Genomic DNA, 16,508 nt, shown 5'->3' on the forward strand with positions numbered 1-16,508 from the left:
CTTTAACCTTGAACCAGATAATCCAGATCTCACCATGTAGCATCATGAGTCCCCGGAGGGCATCTTAGTCCAAAAAGCTCTTTGAAATTCCAAATGGGTGCTTCTGGCGGTTTTTGCTTGATTGCTGCAGGCACCCACTTTTAAAAACGTCTTCCCATAGAAGAAAAAAACGAATCAGGAGGGCAGAACCAAGCACTTTTGGGGACTGCCACTTTTGGGTACCGCCAGGGCAATGGAGAATGCTCCCCAAGTCAGAGTAGTCTCTCTTCACGGGAAACATGCGAGAGGTAGTCCAGAAAGTCCCAGGGGAAATCTCCGTGCATCTCCCAAGCTCCACAATCAAGGCCACAAGGAACCAAAGTTTCCCAGTCAGGGAACCAAAGTGTGGCCCAGAGTGACTCCGTGGAGGCGGGACCCACATTCTCATGGACTCTGCGGCCTGCAGAGGCCTGCGGGTCAGGCAGTGGCTCCAGCAGCGATGCAGAAAGACACGGTGAGTGAGAGAGCAGCAGGACCATGTGATGCACCTGCCTCACCAACTGGTGCCCATAGTGGATAGGTGGCCAAAAGGCTTTACTTATCTGGTGGATGGGCAGGTTAGATCCCACGTTGGTATTAGTCCCTGTTCAGGTGCCATTTTGTCATTTTTGCCAGGCTGGCTTCGCAGGTGGAAGACAGACACGACCAGAGACTCATGGCTGAACTGAGAACACAGTTCAATCTTTATTCACCAGTAGGGATGCAGTCCAAAAAACTAATCGCTTCTAATCACAACCCAATTCTGTCCTGCCTCTCTCTCCTCCAGCAGAAGAGTCAGGAACCAAGGAAGTATGTATGATAGGGGGCGGGGAGAAGAAAGAAGCGGGAACCAGCGATGACTAAACCAAATGTCCCAGAGGCGGGGTGGGGGGACCAAACCAACATTTCAGAAGCAGAGGGTGCCCAGCCAACAGTGGACATGCAAACAGAACACATAGCGAGCAACACAAGTGAACCCAATGTGATGATAAAATCAGAAGGCTTCACAAGCAGAATCCAGAAGCATACCAACACCTCCCCTGATAGCTTTCCTACTCTTTAGCCTTCTGGGAGTATGGACCCAGGGGTCATTGTGGGATGCAGAAGGTGGAAGGTCTGGCTTCTGTAATTTCTTTTCCACTGAACATGGTTGTTGACAGGTCGATCCATACTCCCAGCCTATCTCTCTCTTTCCCTAGTGGGGAAGGGCTCTGGGGAATCAGGGTTCCAGGATGCATTGGTGGGGTTGTCTATCCAGGGAAGTCTGGTCAGCATCATGCTAGTAGCATCCTGGTGGTTGACAAGAGAGTTAACATACAAAGCCAAACGAATTGTTGAGCAATCATGGACATAGAAGCTGGAATAGTGCAGATAATAGTTAGGAGGATCCCCTTTTATAGATAGCTAATAGGCATATTTTAGTTATATTCCAAAGGGCCTGTGGCTATATGAGTGTTTTTTTTTCTTTCTGCCTGTGCCTGAAATATGATATGCATGTGGATCCTAATTATTGTCTGGGGAGATGATGTCATGGCTGGAAGAAGGATCAGAAAGCCAGACTAGGGAAGAGAGTAGCTCCCTGATATGGGAAAGGGGTATAAATATTGTTGACTGTGAACCCCGTAGATTTGATGTGATCTGAAGCCCATATTCACCTTAGGAGTCTATGTAACCTTTGCATTCCTGTAGAACTGAGCTCACATTCTGTGGTCATAAGTAGTAATGTTCCAAGTTGCCCCAATATCAGGACCCATCTTCCTCAGGTGTAGCATAGAGTATGTTGTCCAGCCTCCTTTCAGAGGATGGAATAGTCTCTACCATTGTTGATCCAAGTTGAGGGCAAGGAACTGTGGAGGCCCACAAAGGGGTCTATAATGTTGCTCCTAATATAAATGACCTGTAACAATGGAGAGACAGATTTATTCGAGGTCTAGGCCCATCATGTCTGTTTGGGAATCTCAGGACTCCCTGATCAGGGCCCCAGCTGATGGGGTGGCCTGATAGTAACTAAAGAGTCATCATTAAAGTGTGCCAGTGTCTTACCCTTATTTAGCTTTTGCAGTCCTTTCTTTTATGAGGTTATCTTTGGATTGAGTGATACAACTGAAATAGGAAGTAGGTGAGGAGGGTATCTAAGTCTAAGTAGACACTATTTCATTAGGAACTTTATACTGACTCACTACAGACTATTGTGTATTCTTGCTTTCAGATATATATTTTGCCCTAGTTTATGGATACATGTGAACATATGCTCTATCTTATGGAATCTGGTCTATAACTAGGTTTTGGGACTTTGTTAGTAAATGAACTACCTGGAATGTAATTAGAGAATCTTATGAAAGGAAAGGTCTCACCCAAGTAATGAGGGTGAAGGGTTGACATTCTATGTCTGATATCTCTGGGTACAGTCTGAAGTGAAGCATGCTGAGGTGGTACTCTTTGCTTTGATTAAGTTGGGATCCCCAGATGCAGTATCATTTGCTATGAATTGAGAGAAGCATGCAGGAAGGTGAGCCCCACCCTAGTGGTTCTAGGACTGGGGGAAATATAGTCTCTATAGAGGAAGAAGGAGTTTCCTGATGTCTTAGGGTTTAAGAAGGTAATAGTTATTGCTATAATCACATTATTTCACAATTGGGTTAACTTTGACATATTCTTTTGATAGGATTTGCTGTATCATACCCAACATGACTATAATTTATGTGCTTTGACATTATTTGTATATAGCTGTGCCACCGGTTGCTTCTGTTCTCCCTGGTCTAAACTTTTAAGAGAGTCAACACATCAAAGACTCAGCCTATGTATTAAAAAGTCTTAGTCTGTGATTTAAAAAGTTTGAGACATTCAATCAGTTTTTCCCCTCTCATATTATTAGTGATTTATATGACTACAAGTTAATAGGAGTGCATATAAACACCATTCCCACCACCAAAAGACTGTGTCTTACCCCCAACCCCCACCCCATGAAGCTGAATATCCACCATTGCCCTCAACCCAGGGTTTTTACTTTGGAGCCCTACTCCAAATTCAGTCAAATCCTGCTTTGATTTCCCTTTCTGTTCTTCTTTCTCAACTTCTGTTTAGGAGTGAGATCATCCCATACTCATCTTTATCTTTCTGACTTAGCTCACTTAAAATAATTCCTTCTACCTCCATCCAAGATGGGTCAGAGAAGGTGCATAGTATTCCATTGTGTATATATACCACAGCTTTCTCAGCCACTCATCTGTTGTTGGGCACCTGGATTGCTTCCTGATTTTAGCTATTATGAATTGTGCAACTATGAACACATAGGTGTATACATTTCTTTTTAGTTGGGTATTATGGTGTCCTTGGGGTATATCCTTAGAAGAGGGATTAATGGGTCATATGGAAGGTCCATGTCTAGCCTTGTGAGAGTTCTCCAGACTGCTCTCCAGAGAGTGTGGACCAATTTACATTCACACCAGCAGTGCAGAAGGGTTCCTCTGTCCCCACAGCCTCTCCAGAATTTGTTGCTGCTGTCCTTTTTGATATTTGCCATTCTCACAGGGGTGAGTTGATATCTCAATGTTGTGTTTATTTACATTTCTCTAATGATCAGCGACGTGGAGCAATTTTTCATGTGTGTGTTAGATTTTTGTATCTCTTCTGTAGTGAACGTTCTGTTCATATCCTCTGCCCCTTATTGGATGGGGCCATTTGCTTTTTTGTTGCTAAGTTTGCTGAGCTCTTTGTATATTTTGGTTACTAGTCTCTCGTCTGATGTATGGCATGTGAAGATCTTCTCACATTCTATGAGAGGTCTCCTTGTTTGTGTGATAGTTTCTCTGGCTGTGCAGAAGCTTTTCAATTTGATGTAGTCTCATTGGTTTTGTTTCTGCTTTAGTCTTCCTTGCAGTTGGGTTTGTTTCATCAAGATGTCCTTGAGGTTTAGGTGAGAAAGTGTTCTACCAATGTTTTCCTCTAAGTATTTGATAGTTTCTGATCTAACGTACATGTCTTTGATCCATTTGGAGTTGATTTTTGTTTCTGGTGAGGTAAGGTGTTTCAGTTTCATTCTTCTGCATGTTTCATCCCATTTTCCCAGCACCATTTATTGAAGAGAACTTCCTCTCTCCATTTAATACTTTGGGCCCCCTTATCAAAGATTTGATGTCCACAGGTGTGGGGGTTTAGTTCTGGGCTTTCAATTCTGTTCCAGTGGTCTGTGTGCAAATTTTTGTTCCACTAACAGGCTGTTTTGATGATGATGGCCTTATAATATAGTTTGAGATCTGGGAGTGTCGTGTCTCCATTTCTGTTTTTTGTTGTTTTTTTTTCTCAAGATTGTTTTGGCAATTCTAGGTGTTTTCTGGTTCCAGATAAATAATTGTAGTTTCTGTTCTATTCTCTTAAAGAAGTTTAGTGGAACTTTGATGGGTATTGCATTAAATTTGTATATGGCTCTGGGGATGATATTCATTTTGATGATATTAATTCTTCCAATCCATGAGCATGGGATATCTTTCCATTTCCTGGTATCATTTTCTATTTCCTTGAATAGTGACTCATCATTTTCAGTACTCAAGTCTTTCACTTCTTTAGTCAGCTTTATTCCTAGGTGTTTTATTGATTTTGCTGCAACAGTGAATGAGAGTGATTTCTGGATATCCTCTTCTCCAGATTTAGTGTTTGCATAAAGAAATACTTTCATATCATCTGCAAATAGTGAGTTTGACTTCTTCCCTTCCTATATGTATTCTTTTGATTTATTTCTCTTGCTTGATTCCTATGGCAAGAACTTCCAATATTATGTTGAAGAGTAATGGTGATAATGGACAGCCCTGTCTAGTCTCCAATCTGAGGGGGGATGCTTTCAGCTTCATCTGATTGAGTATGATGTTGGCTGTAGGTTTTTATATATGGACTCCAGTCTCTTGAGGAATTTCCCATCTATTCCCATTTTTTTAGTGTTTTGAGCATGAATGGGTGTTGAATTTTGTCAAAGGCTTTCTATGCTTCTATTGAGATAATCATGTGGTGTTTGGTTTTGCTTTTATTGATGTGGTGAATGACATTGATTGACTTACGTATGTTGAACCAACCTTGCATTCCTGGGATAAATTCCAGTTGGTCGTGGTGAAAAATCTTTTTGATATATTGCTGTATCTACTTGGCCAGGATCTTGTTTAATATCTTGGCATATGTTTGTCAGAGATATTGGTCCGTAGTTTTCCTTTTTTGTTGTGTCCCTATCTGCTTTTGGTATCAAGATGATGTTGGCTTCATAGAAGGTGAAAGGAAGTATTTCTGTTTCTTCGATCTTGTGGAAGAGCTTTAGAAGTATAGGTATTAACTGTTTCCTTAAGGTTTTGTAGAATTCGTTTGTGAAGCCATCTGGTCCAGGACTTTTGTTGTTGGGGAGATTCTTAATAACGGTTTCAATTTCTTTGTCTGTGATTGGTGTATTTAGTTTTTGTCATCCTTCTTGGTTCAGTTTTGGAAGGGCATATGTTTCTAAGAATTCTTCCATTTCTTCCAGATTTTCTAGCTTTGTGGTGTATAGTTCTTCTTAGAAGTTTCACATGATATTCTGGATTTCTGTGGTGTCAGCTGTGATATCACCTCTATCATTTACAGTTCTATTTATTTGAGTCCTCTCCCCACATTTTTTTTAATGAGTCTGGCTAGGGGTTTGTCAATCTTGTTTAATTTTTCAAAGAGCCAACATTTGGCTGCATTGATCTTTTGTATGGTTCTCTTATTTTTTATGTTGTTTATTTCTGCTCTAATTTTAGTGATTTACGTCCTTCTGGTTGTTTTAGGGTTCCTTTGTAACTCTTCCTCTAGGTCGTAAAGGCATGAAGTAGGTTATTTATTTGAGTTTTTTCTTGTTCTCTAATATGTGATTGTATGACTATGAGTTTCCCTCTCAGTACTGCTTTAGCTGTGTCCCAAATATTTTGATAGTTTGTGTCTTCATTTTAATTTGTTTCTAGGAACATTTGAATTTCTTGCTTGAGTGTCTCTCTGACCTAGCAGTTCTTAAGCAGCAAGTTGCTGTGTTTCCAAATTCCGTGACTTGTAGTAATTTTCTGTTTGTTGGTAAATGCTAGCTTTACTCCACTGTGGTCTGAGAAGATACTTGGGATGCTTTCAATGCTCTTGAATTTGTTTATACTGTCTTTGTGGCCTAACATGTGGTCTATCCTTGAGTATGTGCTGTGTGGATTTGAAAAGAATGTGTATTCCAGTTTTTTGGCTTGAAGAACTCTGAAAATGTCCAGGTGATCTAGCCTGTCCATCTCTTCATTTAATTCTCTTGTTTCTTTGTTGATACTCTTCTTTGTTGAGCTGTCTAAATGTGAGAGTGGGGTGTTAATATTTCACACTATTATTGTATTACTATTGATGTATTTTTGTAGTTCTTTCAGTAGGTGTTTGATGTACTTAGATGGTCCATCATTGCATGCATAGATGTTAATAATTGTTGAATCTTCTTGGCTGATTGATCCTCTAATCATTACTTCATTTAATTTAAAGTCTATTGTGTCAGAGATGAGAATGGCTTTTCCTGCCTTTTTCTGTGCTCTATTATCCTCCAGGATAGTTTTCCATCCTTTCACTTTAAGCCTGTGTTTGTCTTGTTGGGTCAGATTGGAATTTTGTAAGCAGCATATGCTTGGGTTGTGTTTTCTCATCCATTCTCCCACTCTATGCCTTTTACTGGGAGAATTTAATCCACTGACATTTATTGATATTATGGATTTAATGTATTATCATGCCATTATTCAACAATGTTTTATTTCCTTGGATAAATGGCAAATACTAAGGTGATGTTCTTGTTTATAAGAGGTCTTTTAGAACCTCTTTCAGGGCAGGTTTGTTGATGGTTGCCTCTTGTCTGTCTGAGAAGGTTTTGATTCCTCCGTCTAGTTTGAATGAAAATATAGCAAGATATATTATGCTTGGTTGAAACCCTTCTTCATTCAGGGCTCGATAGATACCTTGCCATTCTCTTCTGGCTTTTAGAGTTTGAGTGGAGAAGTCTGCTGATAGTCTTATGGGTTTTCCCTGTATGTGACTTTTTGTTTTTCTCTTGCAGCCTTTAGGATCCTTTCTTTATCTTCACTTCTTTTCATTGTAACTATGATGTGTCTTGATGTCTTCAGGTTTGGGTTGATTATTTTTGGGACTCTCTGAGTCTCTTGAATCTTAATGTCCTTTCTGTTGTTTAGGTCTGGGAAGTGTTCTTCTATAATTTCCTCCAGAATTTTTACTTCCCCTTCCTCTCTTTCTTCCTCTGGCAGGCCAATTATATGAATATTACTTCTTTTGAGATCATTCCGTATGTCTCTGTTGTTGTTTTAAATGTCTCTCAATCTCTTTTTGAGCTCTTTTACCTCTTTCTTTGTTTTATCTAGCTCGTCCTCTATCTGGCTAATTCTGTTTTCTGCTTCTGTTAGCCTGCTTTCCCTCCCCTTAACTTCTTTCTTCAGTTCAGTTATAGCATTAGCTTGTTCTGCTAATTTGCATTTTAGTTCAGCTATCTTGGCTCTGCCCCATAGTAAATAAATATTAAGCAGTCTGGAGAACTCTCAGAAGGCTAGAGATAGACCTACCCTATGATCCTGCAATTCCTTTCCTGGGGATAGATCCTAAGGAACCCAACACACCCATCCAAAAAGATCTGTGTATACCTATGTTCATAGCAGCACAATTTGTAATAGCCAAAACCTGGAAACAACCCAGGTGTCCTAAAACAGATGAGTGACTGAGCAAGTTGTGGTATATACACACAATGGAATACTACTCCACAATTAAAAGTGGTGATTTCAACGTTTTCAACCCATCTGAAACAAGTTCCTCTCACACTGGATAGGACACCCAATCACCTAGCAATGGAAAAAACAACAACATTTAATTTCAGTCAACCTGAAGAAGGAGGGGGTAAAAGGGACACATGCATATAATAATGATGATAATAATAAAATAGAATAGAGTAAAAACCCCTAACAGTCTGCAGCTTGCTGGATTGGCTGCAGGCAGCCTGAGCAAAGACAGCCAATTCCAAGAAGTATCAAAAACAAAAAATTAAATTAAATAAATAACTTCCAGGTAGTATTTCCCATGTAGTGGTGAGTCTTTGATTGGTCAGGTATTTTGTCACTGAAATAGAGCTCCAGCCACTTGAATGAAAACAAAAACAAAAAAGGAAAACAGTTTGGAATGACACCGTTGGTGAGCCAGGAATCTTGGTAAAGAAAATAGCTCATCAGGGAGCTTGCTGGGAGCAGCTGTCCAGCCCCTTGGGCTAGTTCTGGGGTGGGGAGGAGGGATGAGGTTCAGAAATAACCAAAAGATTTCCTTTCTCTTTTCCCTGGGCCTCCATTTTCTAACCCAAGAGTGGTCACCCTTAGGAACACTTATTCCCCCTCCTGCTGATGGCCGAGTATACTACCCTATCCAGAGAATCCCCATTCATAAGCTGCTACTTGTTGGATCTCACACCAGCTGCTGTTTTCAAGTTGCCATCTTGGCTCTGTCCCATAATAAATATATACTAAGCAGTCTGGAGAACTCTCAGAAGGCTAGAAATAGACCTGCCCTATGATCCTGCAATTCCTCTCCTGAGGGTAGATCCTAAGGAACCCAACACACCCATCCAAAAAGATCTGTGTATACCTATGTTCATAGCAGCACAATTTGTAATAGCCAAAACCTGGAAACAACCCAGGTGTCCAAAAACAGATGAGTGACTGAGCAAGTTGTGGTATATATACACAATGGAATACTACTCCACTATTAAAAATGGTGATTTCAACGTCTTCAGCCCATCTTGGATGGAGCTTGAAAAAATCATGTTAAGTGAAATAAGTCAGAAACAGAAGGATGAATATGGGATTATCTCAATCACTGGCAGAAGTTGAAAAGCAAGATCAGAAGAGAAAACAATAAGCAGAACATGGACTGGAGTTGGTGTATTGCACCAAAGTAAAAGACTCTGGGAGGGGTTGGGGAGAAAGAAGGTTCAGGTCCTGGAACATGGTGGCAGAGGAGGACCTATTGGAGGTTATATTGCTATGTGGAAAACTGGGAAATGTTATGCATGTACAAACTATTGTATTTACTGTCAACTTCAAAACATTAATCCCCCCAATAAAAATGAATTAAAAAATAAAAAAGAGGGGGCCAGGCGGTAGTGCAGCAGGTTAAGCGCGCATGGCGCAAAGCACAAGAAACAGTGTAAGTATCCCAGTTCAGTTCCCCAGCTCCCCACCTGCAGGGGTAGTGGCTTCACAAGTGATGAAATAGATCTGCTGGTGTCTGTTTTTCTTTCCCCCCTCTGTCTTCCCCTCGATTTCTCTCTGTCCTATCCAACAATAACAACAACAATAGTAACAATAACAACAATAAACAACAAGGGCAACAAAAGAAAAAAAATAGCCTCCAGGAGCATTGGATTCATAGTGCAGGCACCAAGCCCCAGCAATAACTGTGGAGGCAAAAATAAATAAATAAATAAACGAAGTATTAAATGTAGACGTTGGAAAATCTTTTGTGATTATAGCTAATTAACAGTGAGAAGTCAGGAAGACTTTCCACTGCTGATTCACATATACTTCAGGGCAAAAGAAACAAATTCTATGTTGAAATGACCCATATTGGTTTATAAGAGCTTTCATAGGTATAACCTTTCAAGTCATACCTATCTGTAATCTGATGCCTCTTCTGTCACCAGAATTCGAAAGAACAATCCTTTGTTAAGCTTCTTACACTTGGCATATCAGCTGTGGGGCAGAGGTGGCTTAGAGATGAGATCTGGATAGACCTACTGATGAGACGGAGACAATGCTACAACCAAGTCAAGACTATGGTAACAATTGATACTCACTGCTTCACGTCACCACCGTTGAACAGCCGCCATAACTGGGCAGCATTTTCTTGACAGAATATAATTTTTAAATAATTAGCTGGGAAAAATGAGGTGCTGCTGGATAGATGTTTTATACAAAATTTCCTCAGTAGGGTTACTTGTGACCAGAGGCAATGCATGCACGGCTGGTACTCAAGTCTCTCCTCTCCCAGTTGCTTCCCCATGGCCTCTAGCTGCATTTGCCCCCTGACTTCCTGGGTGTTGAGTACTCCGCTTTGCTTCTGGAGCTCCCCATCATCTTCCTTGAAAACTTAAATGCCTTAAGAGAGAAAGGAGCCTAAACACTCAGCTCTTTGGGTGTACTTCTAGATCTCCATGTCTCATGGTGCACTGCAATGCTGCCTTCCATCTTCGCTGTCGGGCATTAAGCCAACTTCCCCTGCTCCATCCTGCATTGCTGACACTATGGCCTATTTACATAATCATTGTTTGGCCTGAAAGATCCCCACCCATCCCATTCATCTATCTTCTTTGTACCTCAAGACCCAGCCTGTCTGCAGGGCAACATTAATCCCACCAGTTAAAACCCCTCGCAACATTTCTAAGGAAGCTTCTACCTTCCCAGCAGTGCTTTTGCCTTTCTCCACCCCCTTTACTAGTCATTTCCGTTTCCGACTTGCCACTTCCAGTTTTAGCCTATAAAATCATTGGCTCTCTGATCAATAGATCCTTTTGCATCACCACGCTGCCACGAGTTCCAGTCTCTTTCCCGCGTCGTCCAGGCTGATGCTGGTCCAGTTCTCTCCAACTGAGAGAGCATGTGCCCAGGGAAGAGGCTCCCCTATACTAGCCCGGCACTTCACAGATGAGTTTGTCTATATGATTCATTTCTTCTACACACATATGAATGTGCTCATGTGTGTAAACACTTACATACTGACTTCTTTCATTTTAAACATTGTGATGATATTGAATGTATAGGATTTCACTTTTAATTATCTTAAATATTCTGTTATATTCTGTGTGACATGGATTTGCTAGTCATTAAATATCTCCACATAATATTATATTCCCTTGTATACCCACCCTACAGTTTATTTAGCCATTTCCTCTACAGTTAAAATAATGAAGTTTGAAATTTTATTTTCATAAGAAAATCAGCAATAGAGATTCTTTTATACAATTCCTGATACACTATGATCATTTGCTTAAAATAGATAGCTAGAAGTTGGATCACAGAGTCAAAACTAATGGGTAAAAGTCTGCAACAGGCTGCTAACTTACTTTCCAGAAGCATTTTGCATTAGTAATGCATCATAATAATTTCATTAAAAACCTAGGAATTTTAAAACGTTAGCTAGCCCCACTAATGTGTCCTGGAGCTCCGCTTCCCCAGAGCCCTTCCCCACTAGGGAAAGAGAGAGACAGGCTGGGAGTATGGATTCACCTGTCAACACTCATGTTCAGCGGGGAAACAATTACAGAAGCCAGACCTCCCACCTTCTGCATCCCACAATGACCTTGGGTCCATACTCCCAGAGGGTTAAAGAATAGGAAAGCTGTCAGGGGAGGGGATGGGTTCAGAGTTCTAGTGGTGGGAATTGTGTGGATTTGTACCCCTCTTATCCTATGGTTTAGTCAATGTTTCCTTTTTATAAAAGAATAAAAAACAGAGCAATATTGGCTTGTATGCTCTTTTTTCCACGGTTCTGTTTTCGACATTTAACTATCCATTGGCATTTCTTTTGGTTTGTAATATAAAGAGACTGGTACCATTTATTTTTCAGTGGTTGACCCATTATCTCTTTACTGGCATTAGTTTTCCACAGAGTTATTGAGCTATAAATCTAGTACGTAAGCTCATTCTATTGTCTGTTTCTGGATGGTGCAGGTTGAGGTTGTCTCTGTTATTGCAGAATTTTATTATGGTTACATGACTGTGCAGAATGCTTCTGGCTCGGCAAGTCTACCCTCTAGTCCTTTTCATAAACATTTCTTAGGCACTTGGGTTCATATATTCTTTCAGACTCATTTTGCATTTCAAAATTTCTCTTGCAATTTTGATTGTAATAAAGTTAGTGCTGCAAAGCAAATGAGCCCTATTTACATGGTTAACAGTGAATAGCATCCCTTTAGCAGAAATGCCTCCTACCCATATCTTTTATGAGATAAAAAAATCTATATCTCTGTCTATATATATATATATATACATATAGTTAAGATTGATATTTATACAGGTATATGGGTGTCTATCTTTCTCCCCCTCTCTGTCTTCCCCTCCTCTCTCCATTCCTCTCTGTCCTATCCAACAACAACGACATCAATAACAACAATAACAATCACTACAACAATAAAATAACAAGGGCAACGAAAGGAAATAAATATTTTTAAAAAAATGAAGATGGCAGCTTGGAGGCAGCACCTAAGAGACTCTCCACAAAAAATCCACTTCCAATCCTAAGGATTCCAAGTAGGAGGACAATTTCCAGGCCAGGAGGAGAAAAGTGATAGGGGAGGGACAGAGCTGCACTGCTGTTTGCCAGAGCTCATGCACACGTGTTACCATTGTTGTTAAAGTAATTCACTGATATTTTACATTTTCCCCGCTACTGTGAGTATTGTAGTCCTTCTTCCATCATGTCTTATAAATGATGACTAGTGTTGCATAGAAAAGCAGTGAACTCATTCCTTTCACAAATCTCTTGCGCTTGTTAGCCACTGAATGATTAAAGGGCATTCTTCTATATAGGATCATGCACTGTGATAGGTCTACATGTCAGTCAATGACCACACTTAATCCTGTCCCAATATGACTAGAAATAATCATCCACAGGGTAGTCTACCTGCTTTGTCACGCCTCCAGGTTTGAACTCAGATCCCACCACCCTGGAAGGAGTTTTGGTGCTGTGGTAACTTGCCTTCTCTTCCTTTGCTTCTCTCTGGCTACCTGAAAAAGTGGGGAATCCCCAGTGATGGCAAAGGCATCATTGTGACATGTAGGCATCAAACAGCCAAGTAAGCAGGTGGATATTGAACTTCGTGAAAAGTGCACAGCAGGCAAGAATCCAGAGTGGCAGGGAAGTCCATTCAACACCAAAAGATCCCAAACTCGAGCTCCTGAAGAGGAGGCGCAGTCAGGAAGCGTGATGCCCTCCTCTCCCAGTTCAAGTTTCTTTGTTGTTGCTACTGCTGTTGTGAAGGCTTTGCTGCTCTAGGCCACTTTTTCAGATAGAAAGGTAAATACAAAGACAGAGAAACAGGGCAAGAGAGAACAAAATCACTTCTCCGGCATGGTGCGGGGCAGTCTCAAACCTGGGTCAACTGGACGGCAAAGCAGGCACCCTTCCCGGCAGACTATCTCGCTGGCTCATCTTACTTCAGTTTTCCACGGCATGTTCATATCAAAGCATGGGAAGGGACAAGTTTTAAAACAGAGATTGGGGAAATACTTCACCTGAGTGGCAACTGCTTTGCTGCCTGCGTTGCTGTGACTATGAGGCAGGCCAGTGCCTCTTGTCAGGTACACTTTATCACTTCCGCCCTGCGGTATCTATTCTTTAAGAAACAAAACCAAAGACAAAACAGAAGCAGATGAAGCTGGATATAGACACGTAGGGGGTGGGATTTGACCCCAGCTGTGAAGGAAGGGTGTGTTTCTGCTCCACTGCCAAATACCTGCACCACTGCTTTAAGTATCCTTTCTTCATGCCTAGCTTTCTCTTTGCATCTAAAAAAGCTCTTGTTTTAACCACCTCATCAGACTGTGTTTGTGGTTTTCTTTTAGGTTGTGGCCCAAGCCGTGCTGTTCATGTGCATGAACACAGCTGGGATCTTCATCAGCTACTTGTCAGACCGGGCTCAGCGCCAAGCCTTCCTGGAGACCCGGAGGTGTGTGGAGGCCAGGCTTCGCCTGGAGACGGAGAATCAAAGACAGGTACCAGCCAGTCCAAGGGTACAGCCCCAGTTACCACTGGGAGGGACTTGGAATGGCACAGAGCTACTTGCCTTTTTTTTTTTTTGAAATTCTTTTACATTATAAAAATATTACAAAGAAAAAATATTTTTAAAAAGCTTTTTATTTATTTTATTCCCTTTTGTTGCCCTTGTTGTTTTATTGTTGTAGCTATTATTGATGTTGTCGTTCTTGGATAGGACAGAGAGAAATGGAGAGAGGAGGGGAAGACAGAGAGGGGGGAGAGAAAGATAGACACCTGCAGACCTGCTTCACCACCTGTGAAGGGACTCCCCTGCAGGTGGGGAGCCGGGGGCTCGATCTTTACGCCGGCCCTCACGCTTTGTGCCACCTGCACTTAAACCGCCTGGCTCCCTTAAAAATATTTTGTCATTTTATAATAAAATATTCTTTAAAAATTATTATCTTTATTTATTAGATAGAGGCACCCAGAAATCAAAAGGAAAGGGGAAGATAGAGAGGGAGAGAGACGGAGAGACACTTGCAGCCCTGCTTCACCCCTCGCAAAGCTTTTCCCCCTGCAGGTGTGACTGGGGAACTGGAACCTCGGTCCTTGCACATTGTAACACGTGTACTCAGCCAGTGTGCCACCACTCGGCCCCAAAAAAGTATTCTGCTTTTAAAATCCAACATGAACTTTCAAAACCTTCTACCATGTTTATTCACTTTAATTTTGCTATTTTTTTCCTGTGACTCATTAAAATTCATCCTTTGAAACTTCAGGCTAAAACTTGTCCAACCATGAAGAGTCGTTCTTTCAGAGTCTCAGTGCAGAGTTAACTCAATATTTAGTAAGGATTTTGCATCTGTGTGTAAAAATAAAACCTATCTATACTAGTGCTTTATCTCTTAATTTTTCCTTTTTCTCTTTCTTTCAAAGTAAGTCTGTGTAAACCTAACACTACATTCTGATTAGCTGTATTTTATTTTCTAATTTTTTTTCTGAGATCACACATTTCTTGTCTGTGTCTAAAGAAAGCAGACTCCTGCCTTGCAGACATTACTGTTTATACATTTTATTCACTGTTTTCCAAATAACCCCTTACTTTATTGACTCAACTGTTATTTAAGAAATATATTTTATTTATTTATTTATCTCCAGGGCTATTGCTGGGGCTCGGTGCCTGCATCACGAATCTACTACTCCTGGAGGCTATTTTTTTTCCCTTTTGTTACCCTTGATGTTTTTATCACTGTTGTGATTATTAATATCATTGTTATTATCACTGTTGGACAGGAAAGAGAGACATGGGGAGAGGAGGGAAAGACAGAGAGGGGGAGAGAAAGACAGATACCTGTAGACCTGCTTCACCATTTGTGAAGTGACCCACCTGCAGGTGGGGAGCTGGGGACTCGAACTGGGATCTTTGCGCTGTCTTTGCACTTCATGCTATGTGCACTCAACCCACTGCGCTACCGCCTGACCCCCCAAGAAAGGTAATTTTTATTAGTGATTTAATAATGATTAAAAAAAAACATAAGGTACCAAGGGCACAGTTCCACACTGTTCCCACCATCAGAGTTCTGTGTCCCCACACCCTCCACTGGAAACTGCAGGGAGAGAGCTCTAGTCAGCCCCTGTCTGTGACCTAGGGAGAACCACTGCAGGGAGAGAGACCAAGAGACACCTGCAGACCTGATCTGCTGCTTGTGAAGCTCTCCCCCCAGAGGTGGGAACTGGGGGCTTCAACCCAGATCCTTATGCACTAAGAAAACTGACCACATATATGATGAAGGATAGAACTGAACATTAGTGGCAAACTTAATGTAGTGTACATATATATACGTGTTCATTTATAATGTTAGGATGTGCAAATTGTGTGATTTTATTTAAATTTTTTTTAGTAAATTCTAAAATAATCCACCCCTGCTAAAATTAGACATGAATGGGACCGAGCGGTGGCACACTGGTAAAGCACAAAAGTTACCATGTGGAAGGACCTTGGTCAGAGCCTGGTCCCCACCTCTAGGGGGGCTTCATAAGCTGCGGAGGAGGCTGAAGGTTTCTCTCTCCTGTCTTCCTCTCTCTTATCTTATTTCTCTCTGTATCTTAATAAAAATAAAATATACTTTGAAAAATTGCACATGTATTTAAAATTCCTGTAGACTTTTGCATCTGAATATAATTTTCAGAAAAATAATAATAATGTACTGAAAACTATTTTTTTAATTTTCATTTATAAAAAGGAAACATTGACTAAACCATAGGATAAGAAGGGTACAACTCCATGCAATTCCCAGCACAAGAACTCTGTGTCCCATCCCCTCCCCTGATAGCTTTCCTGTTCTTTACCCCTCTGGGAGTATGGACCCAGGGTCATTGTGGGGTGCAGAAGGTGGAAGGTCTGGCTTCTGTAATTGCTTCCCCATTGAACATGAGAATTGGTAGGTGGATCCATACTCCCAGCCTGCTTCTTTTTTTCCCTAGTGGGCCAGGGCTCTGGGGAAGCAGAGCTCCAAGACACATCGGTGGGGTCGTCTGCCCAGGGAAGTCTGGTTGACATCATCTTAGCATGTGGAACCTGGTGGCTGAAAAAAGAGTTAACATATAGAGCCAACTACTTACAGAATCAAACTAGAATTGCCTCAGTTTGTATGTATGCTCTTAGGTATTCCGCATTCAACAGATACATTCTACTCTATCATGTTCAGGTTTTTTTTTTCTATTGGTTTTTAATG

General features: G+C 41.2%; 1 protein-coding gene across 3 annotated transcripts in view; it reads left to right on the top strand.

Moving 5' to 3' along the window:
• Positions 1–16,508, top strand: part of ADCY8 (adenylate cyclase 8) — a 270,953-nt gene that overhangs the window by 66,424 nt on the left and 188,021 nt on the right. For all 3 annotated transcript variants that reach the window (XM_060201421.1, XM_060201427.1, XM_060201435.1), the window contains exon 2: positions 13,641–13,790. In XM_060201421.1, coding sequence (XP_060057404.1) covers positions 13,641–13,790 — 150 coding nt within the window. The remainder of the gene's footprint in view (positions 1–13,640; positions 13,791–16,508) is intronic.

This window comes from Erinaceus europaeus, chromosome 1 (assembly GCF_950295315.1).
Source record: "Erinaceus europaeus chromosome 1, mEriEur2.1, whole genome shotgun sequence".
Taxonomy (NCBI): Eukaryota; Metazoa; Chordata; class Mammalia; order Eulipotyphla; family Erinaceidae; genus Erinaceus; species Erinaceus europaeus.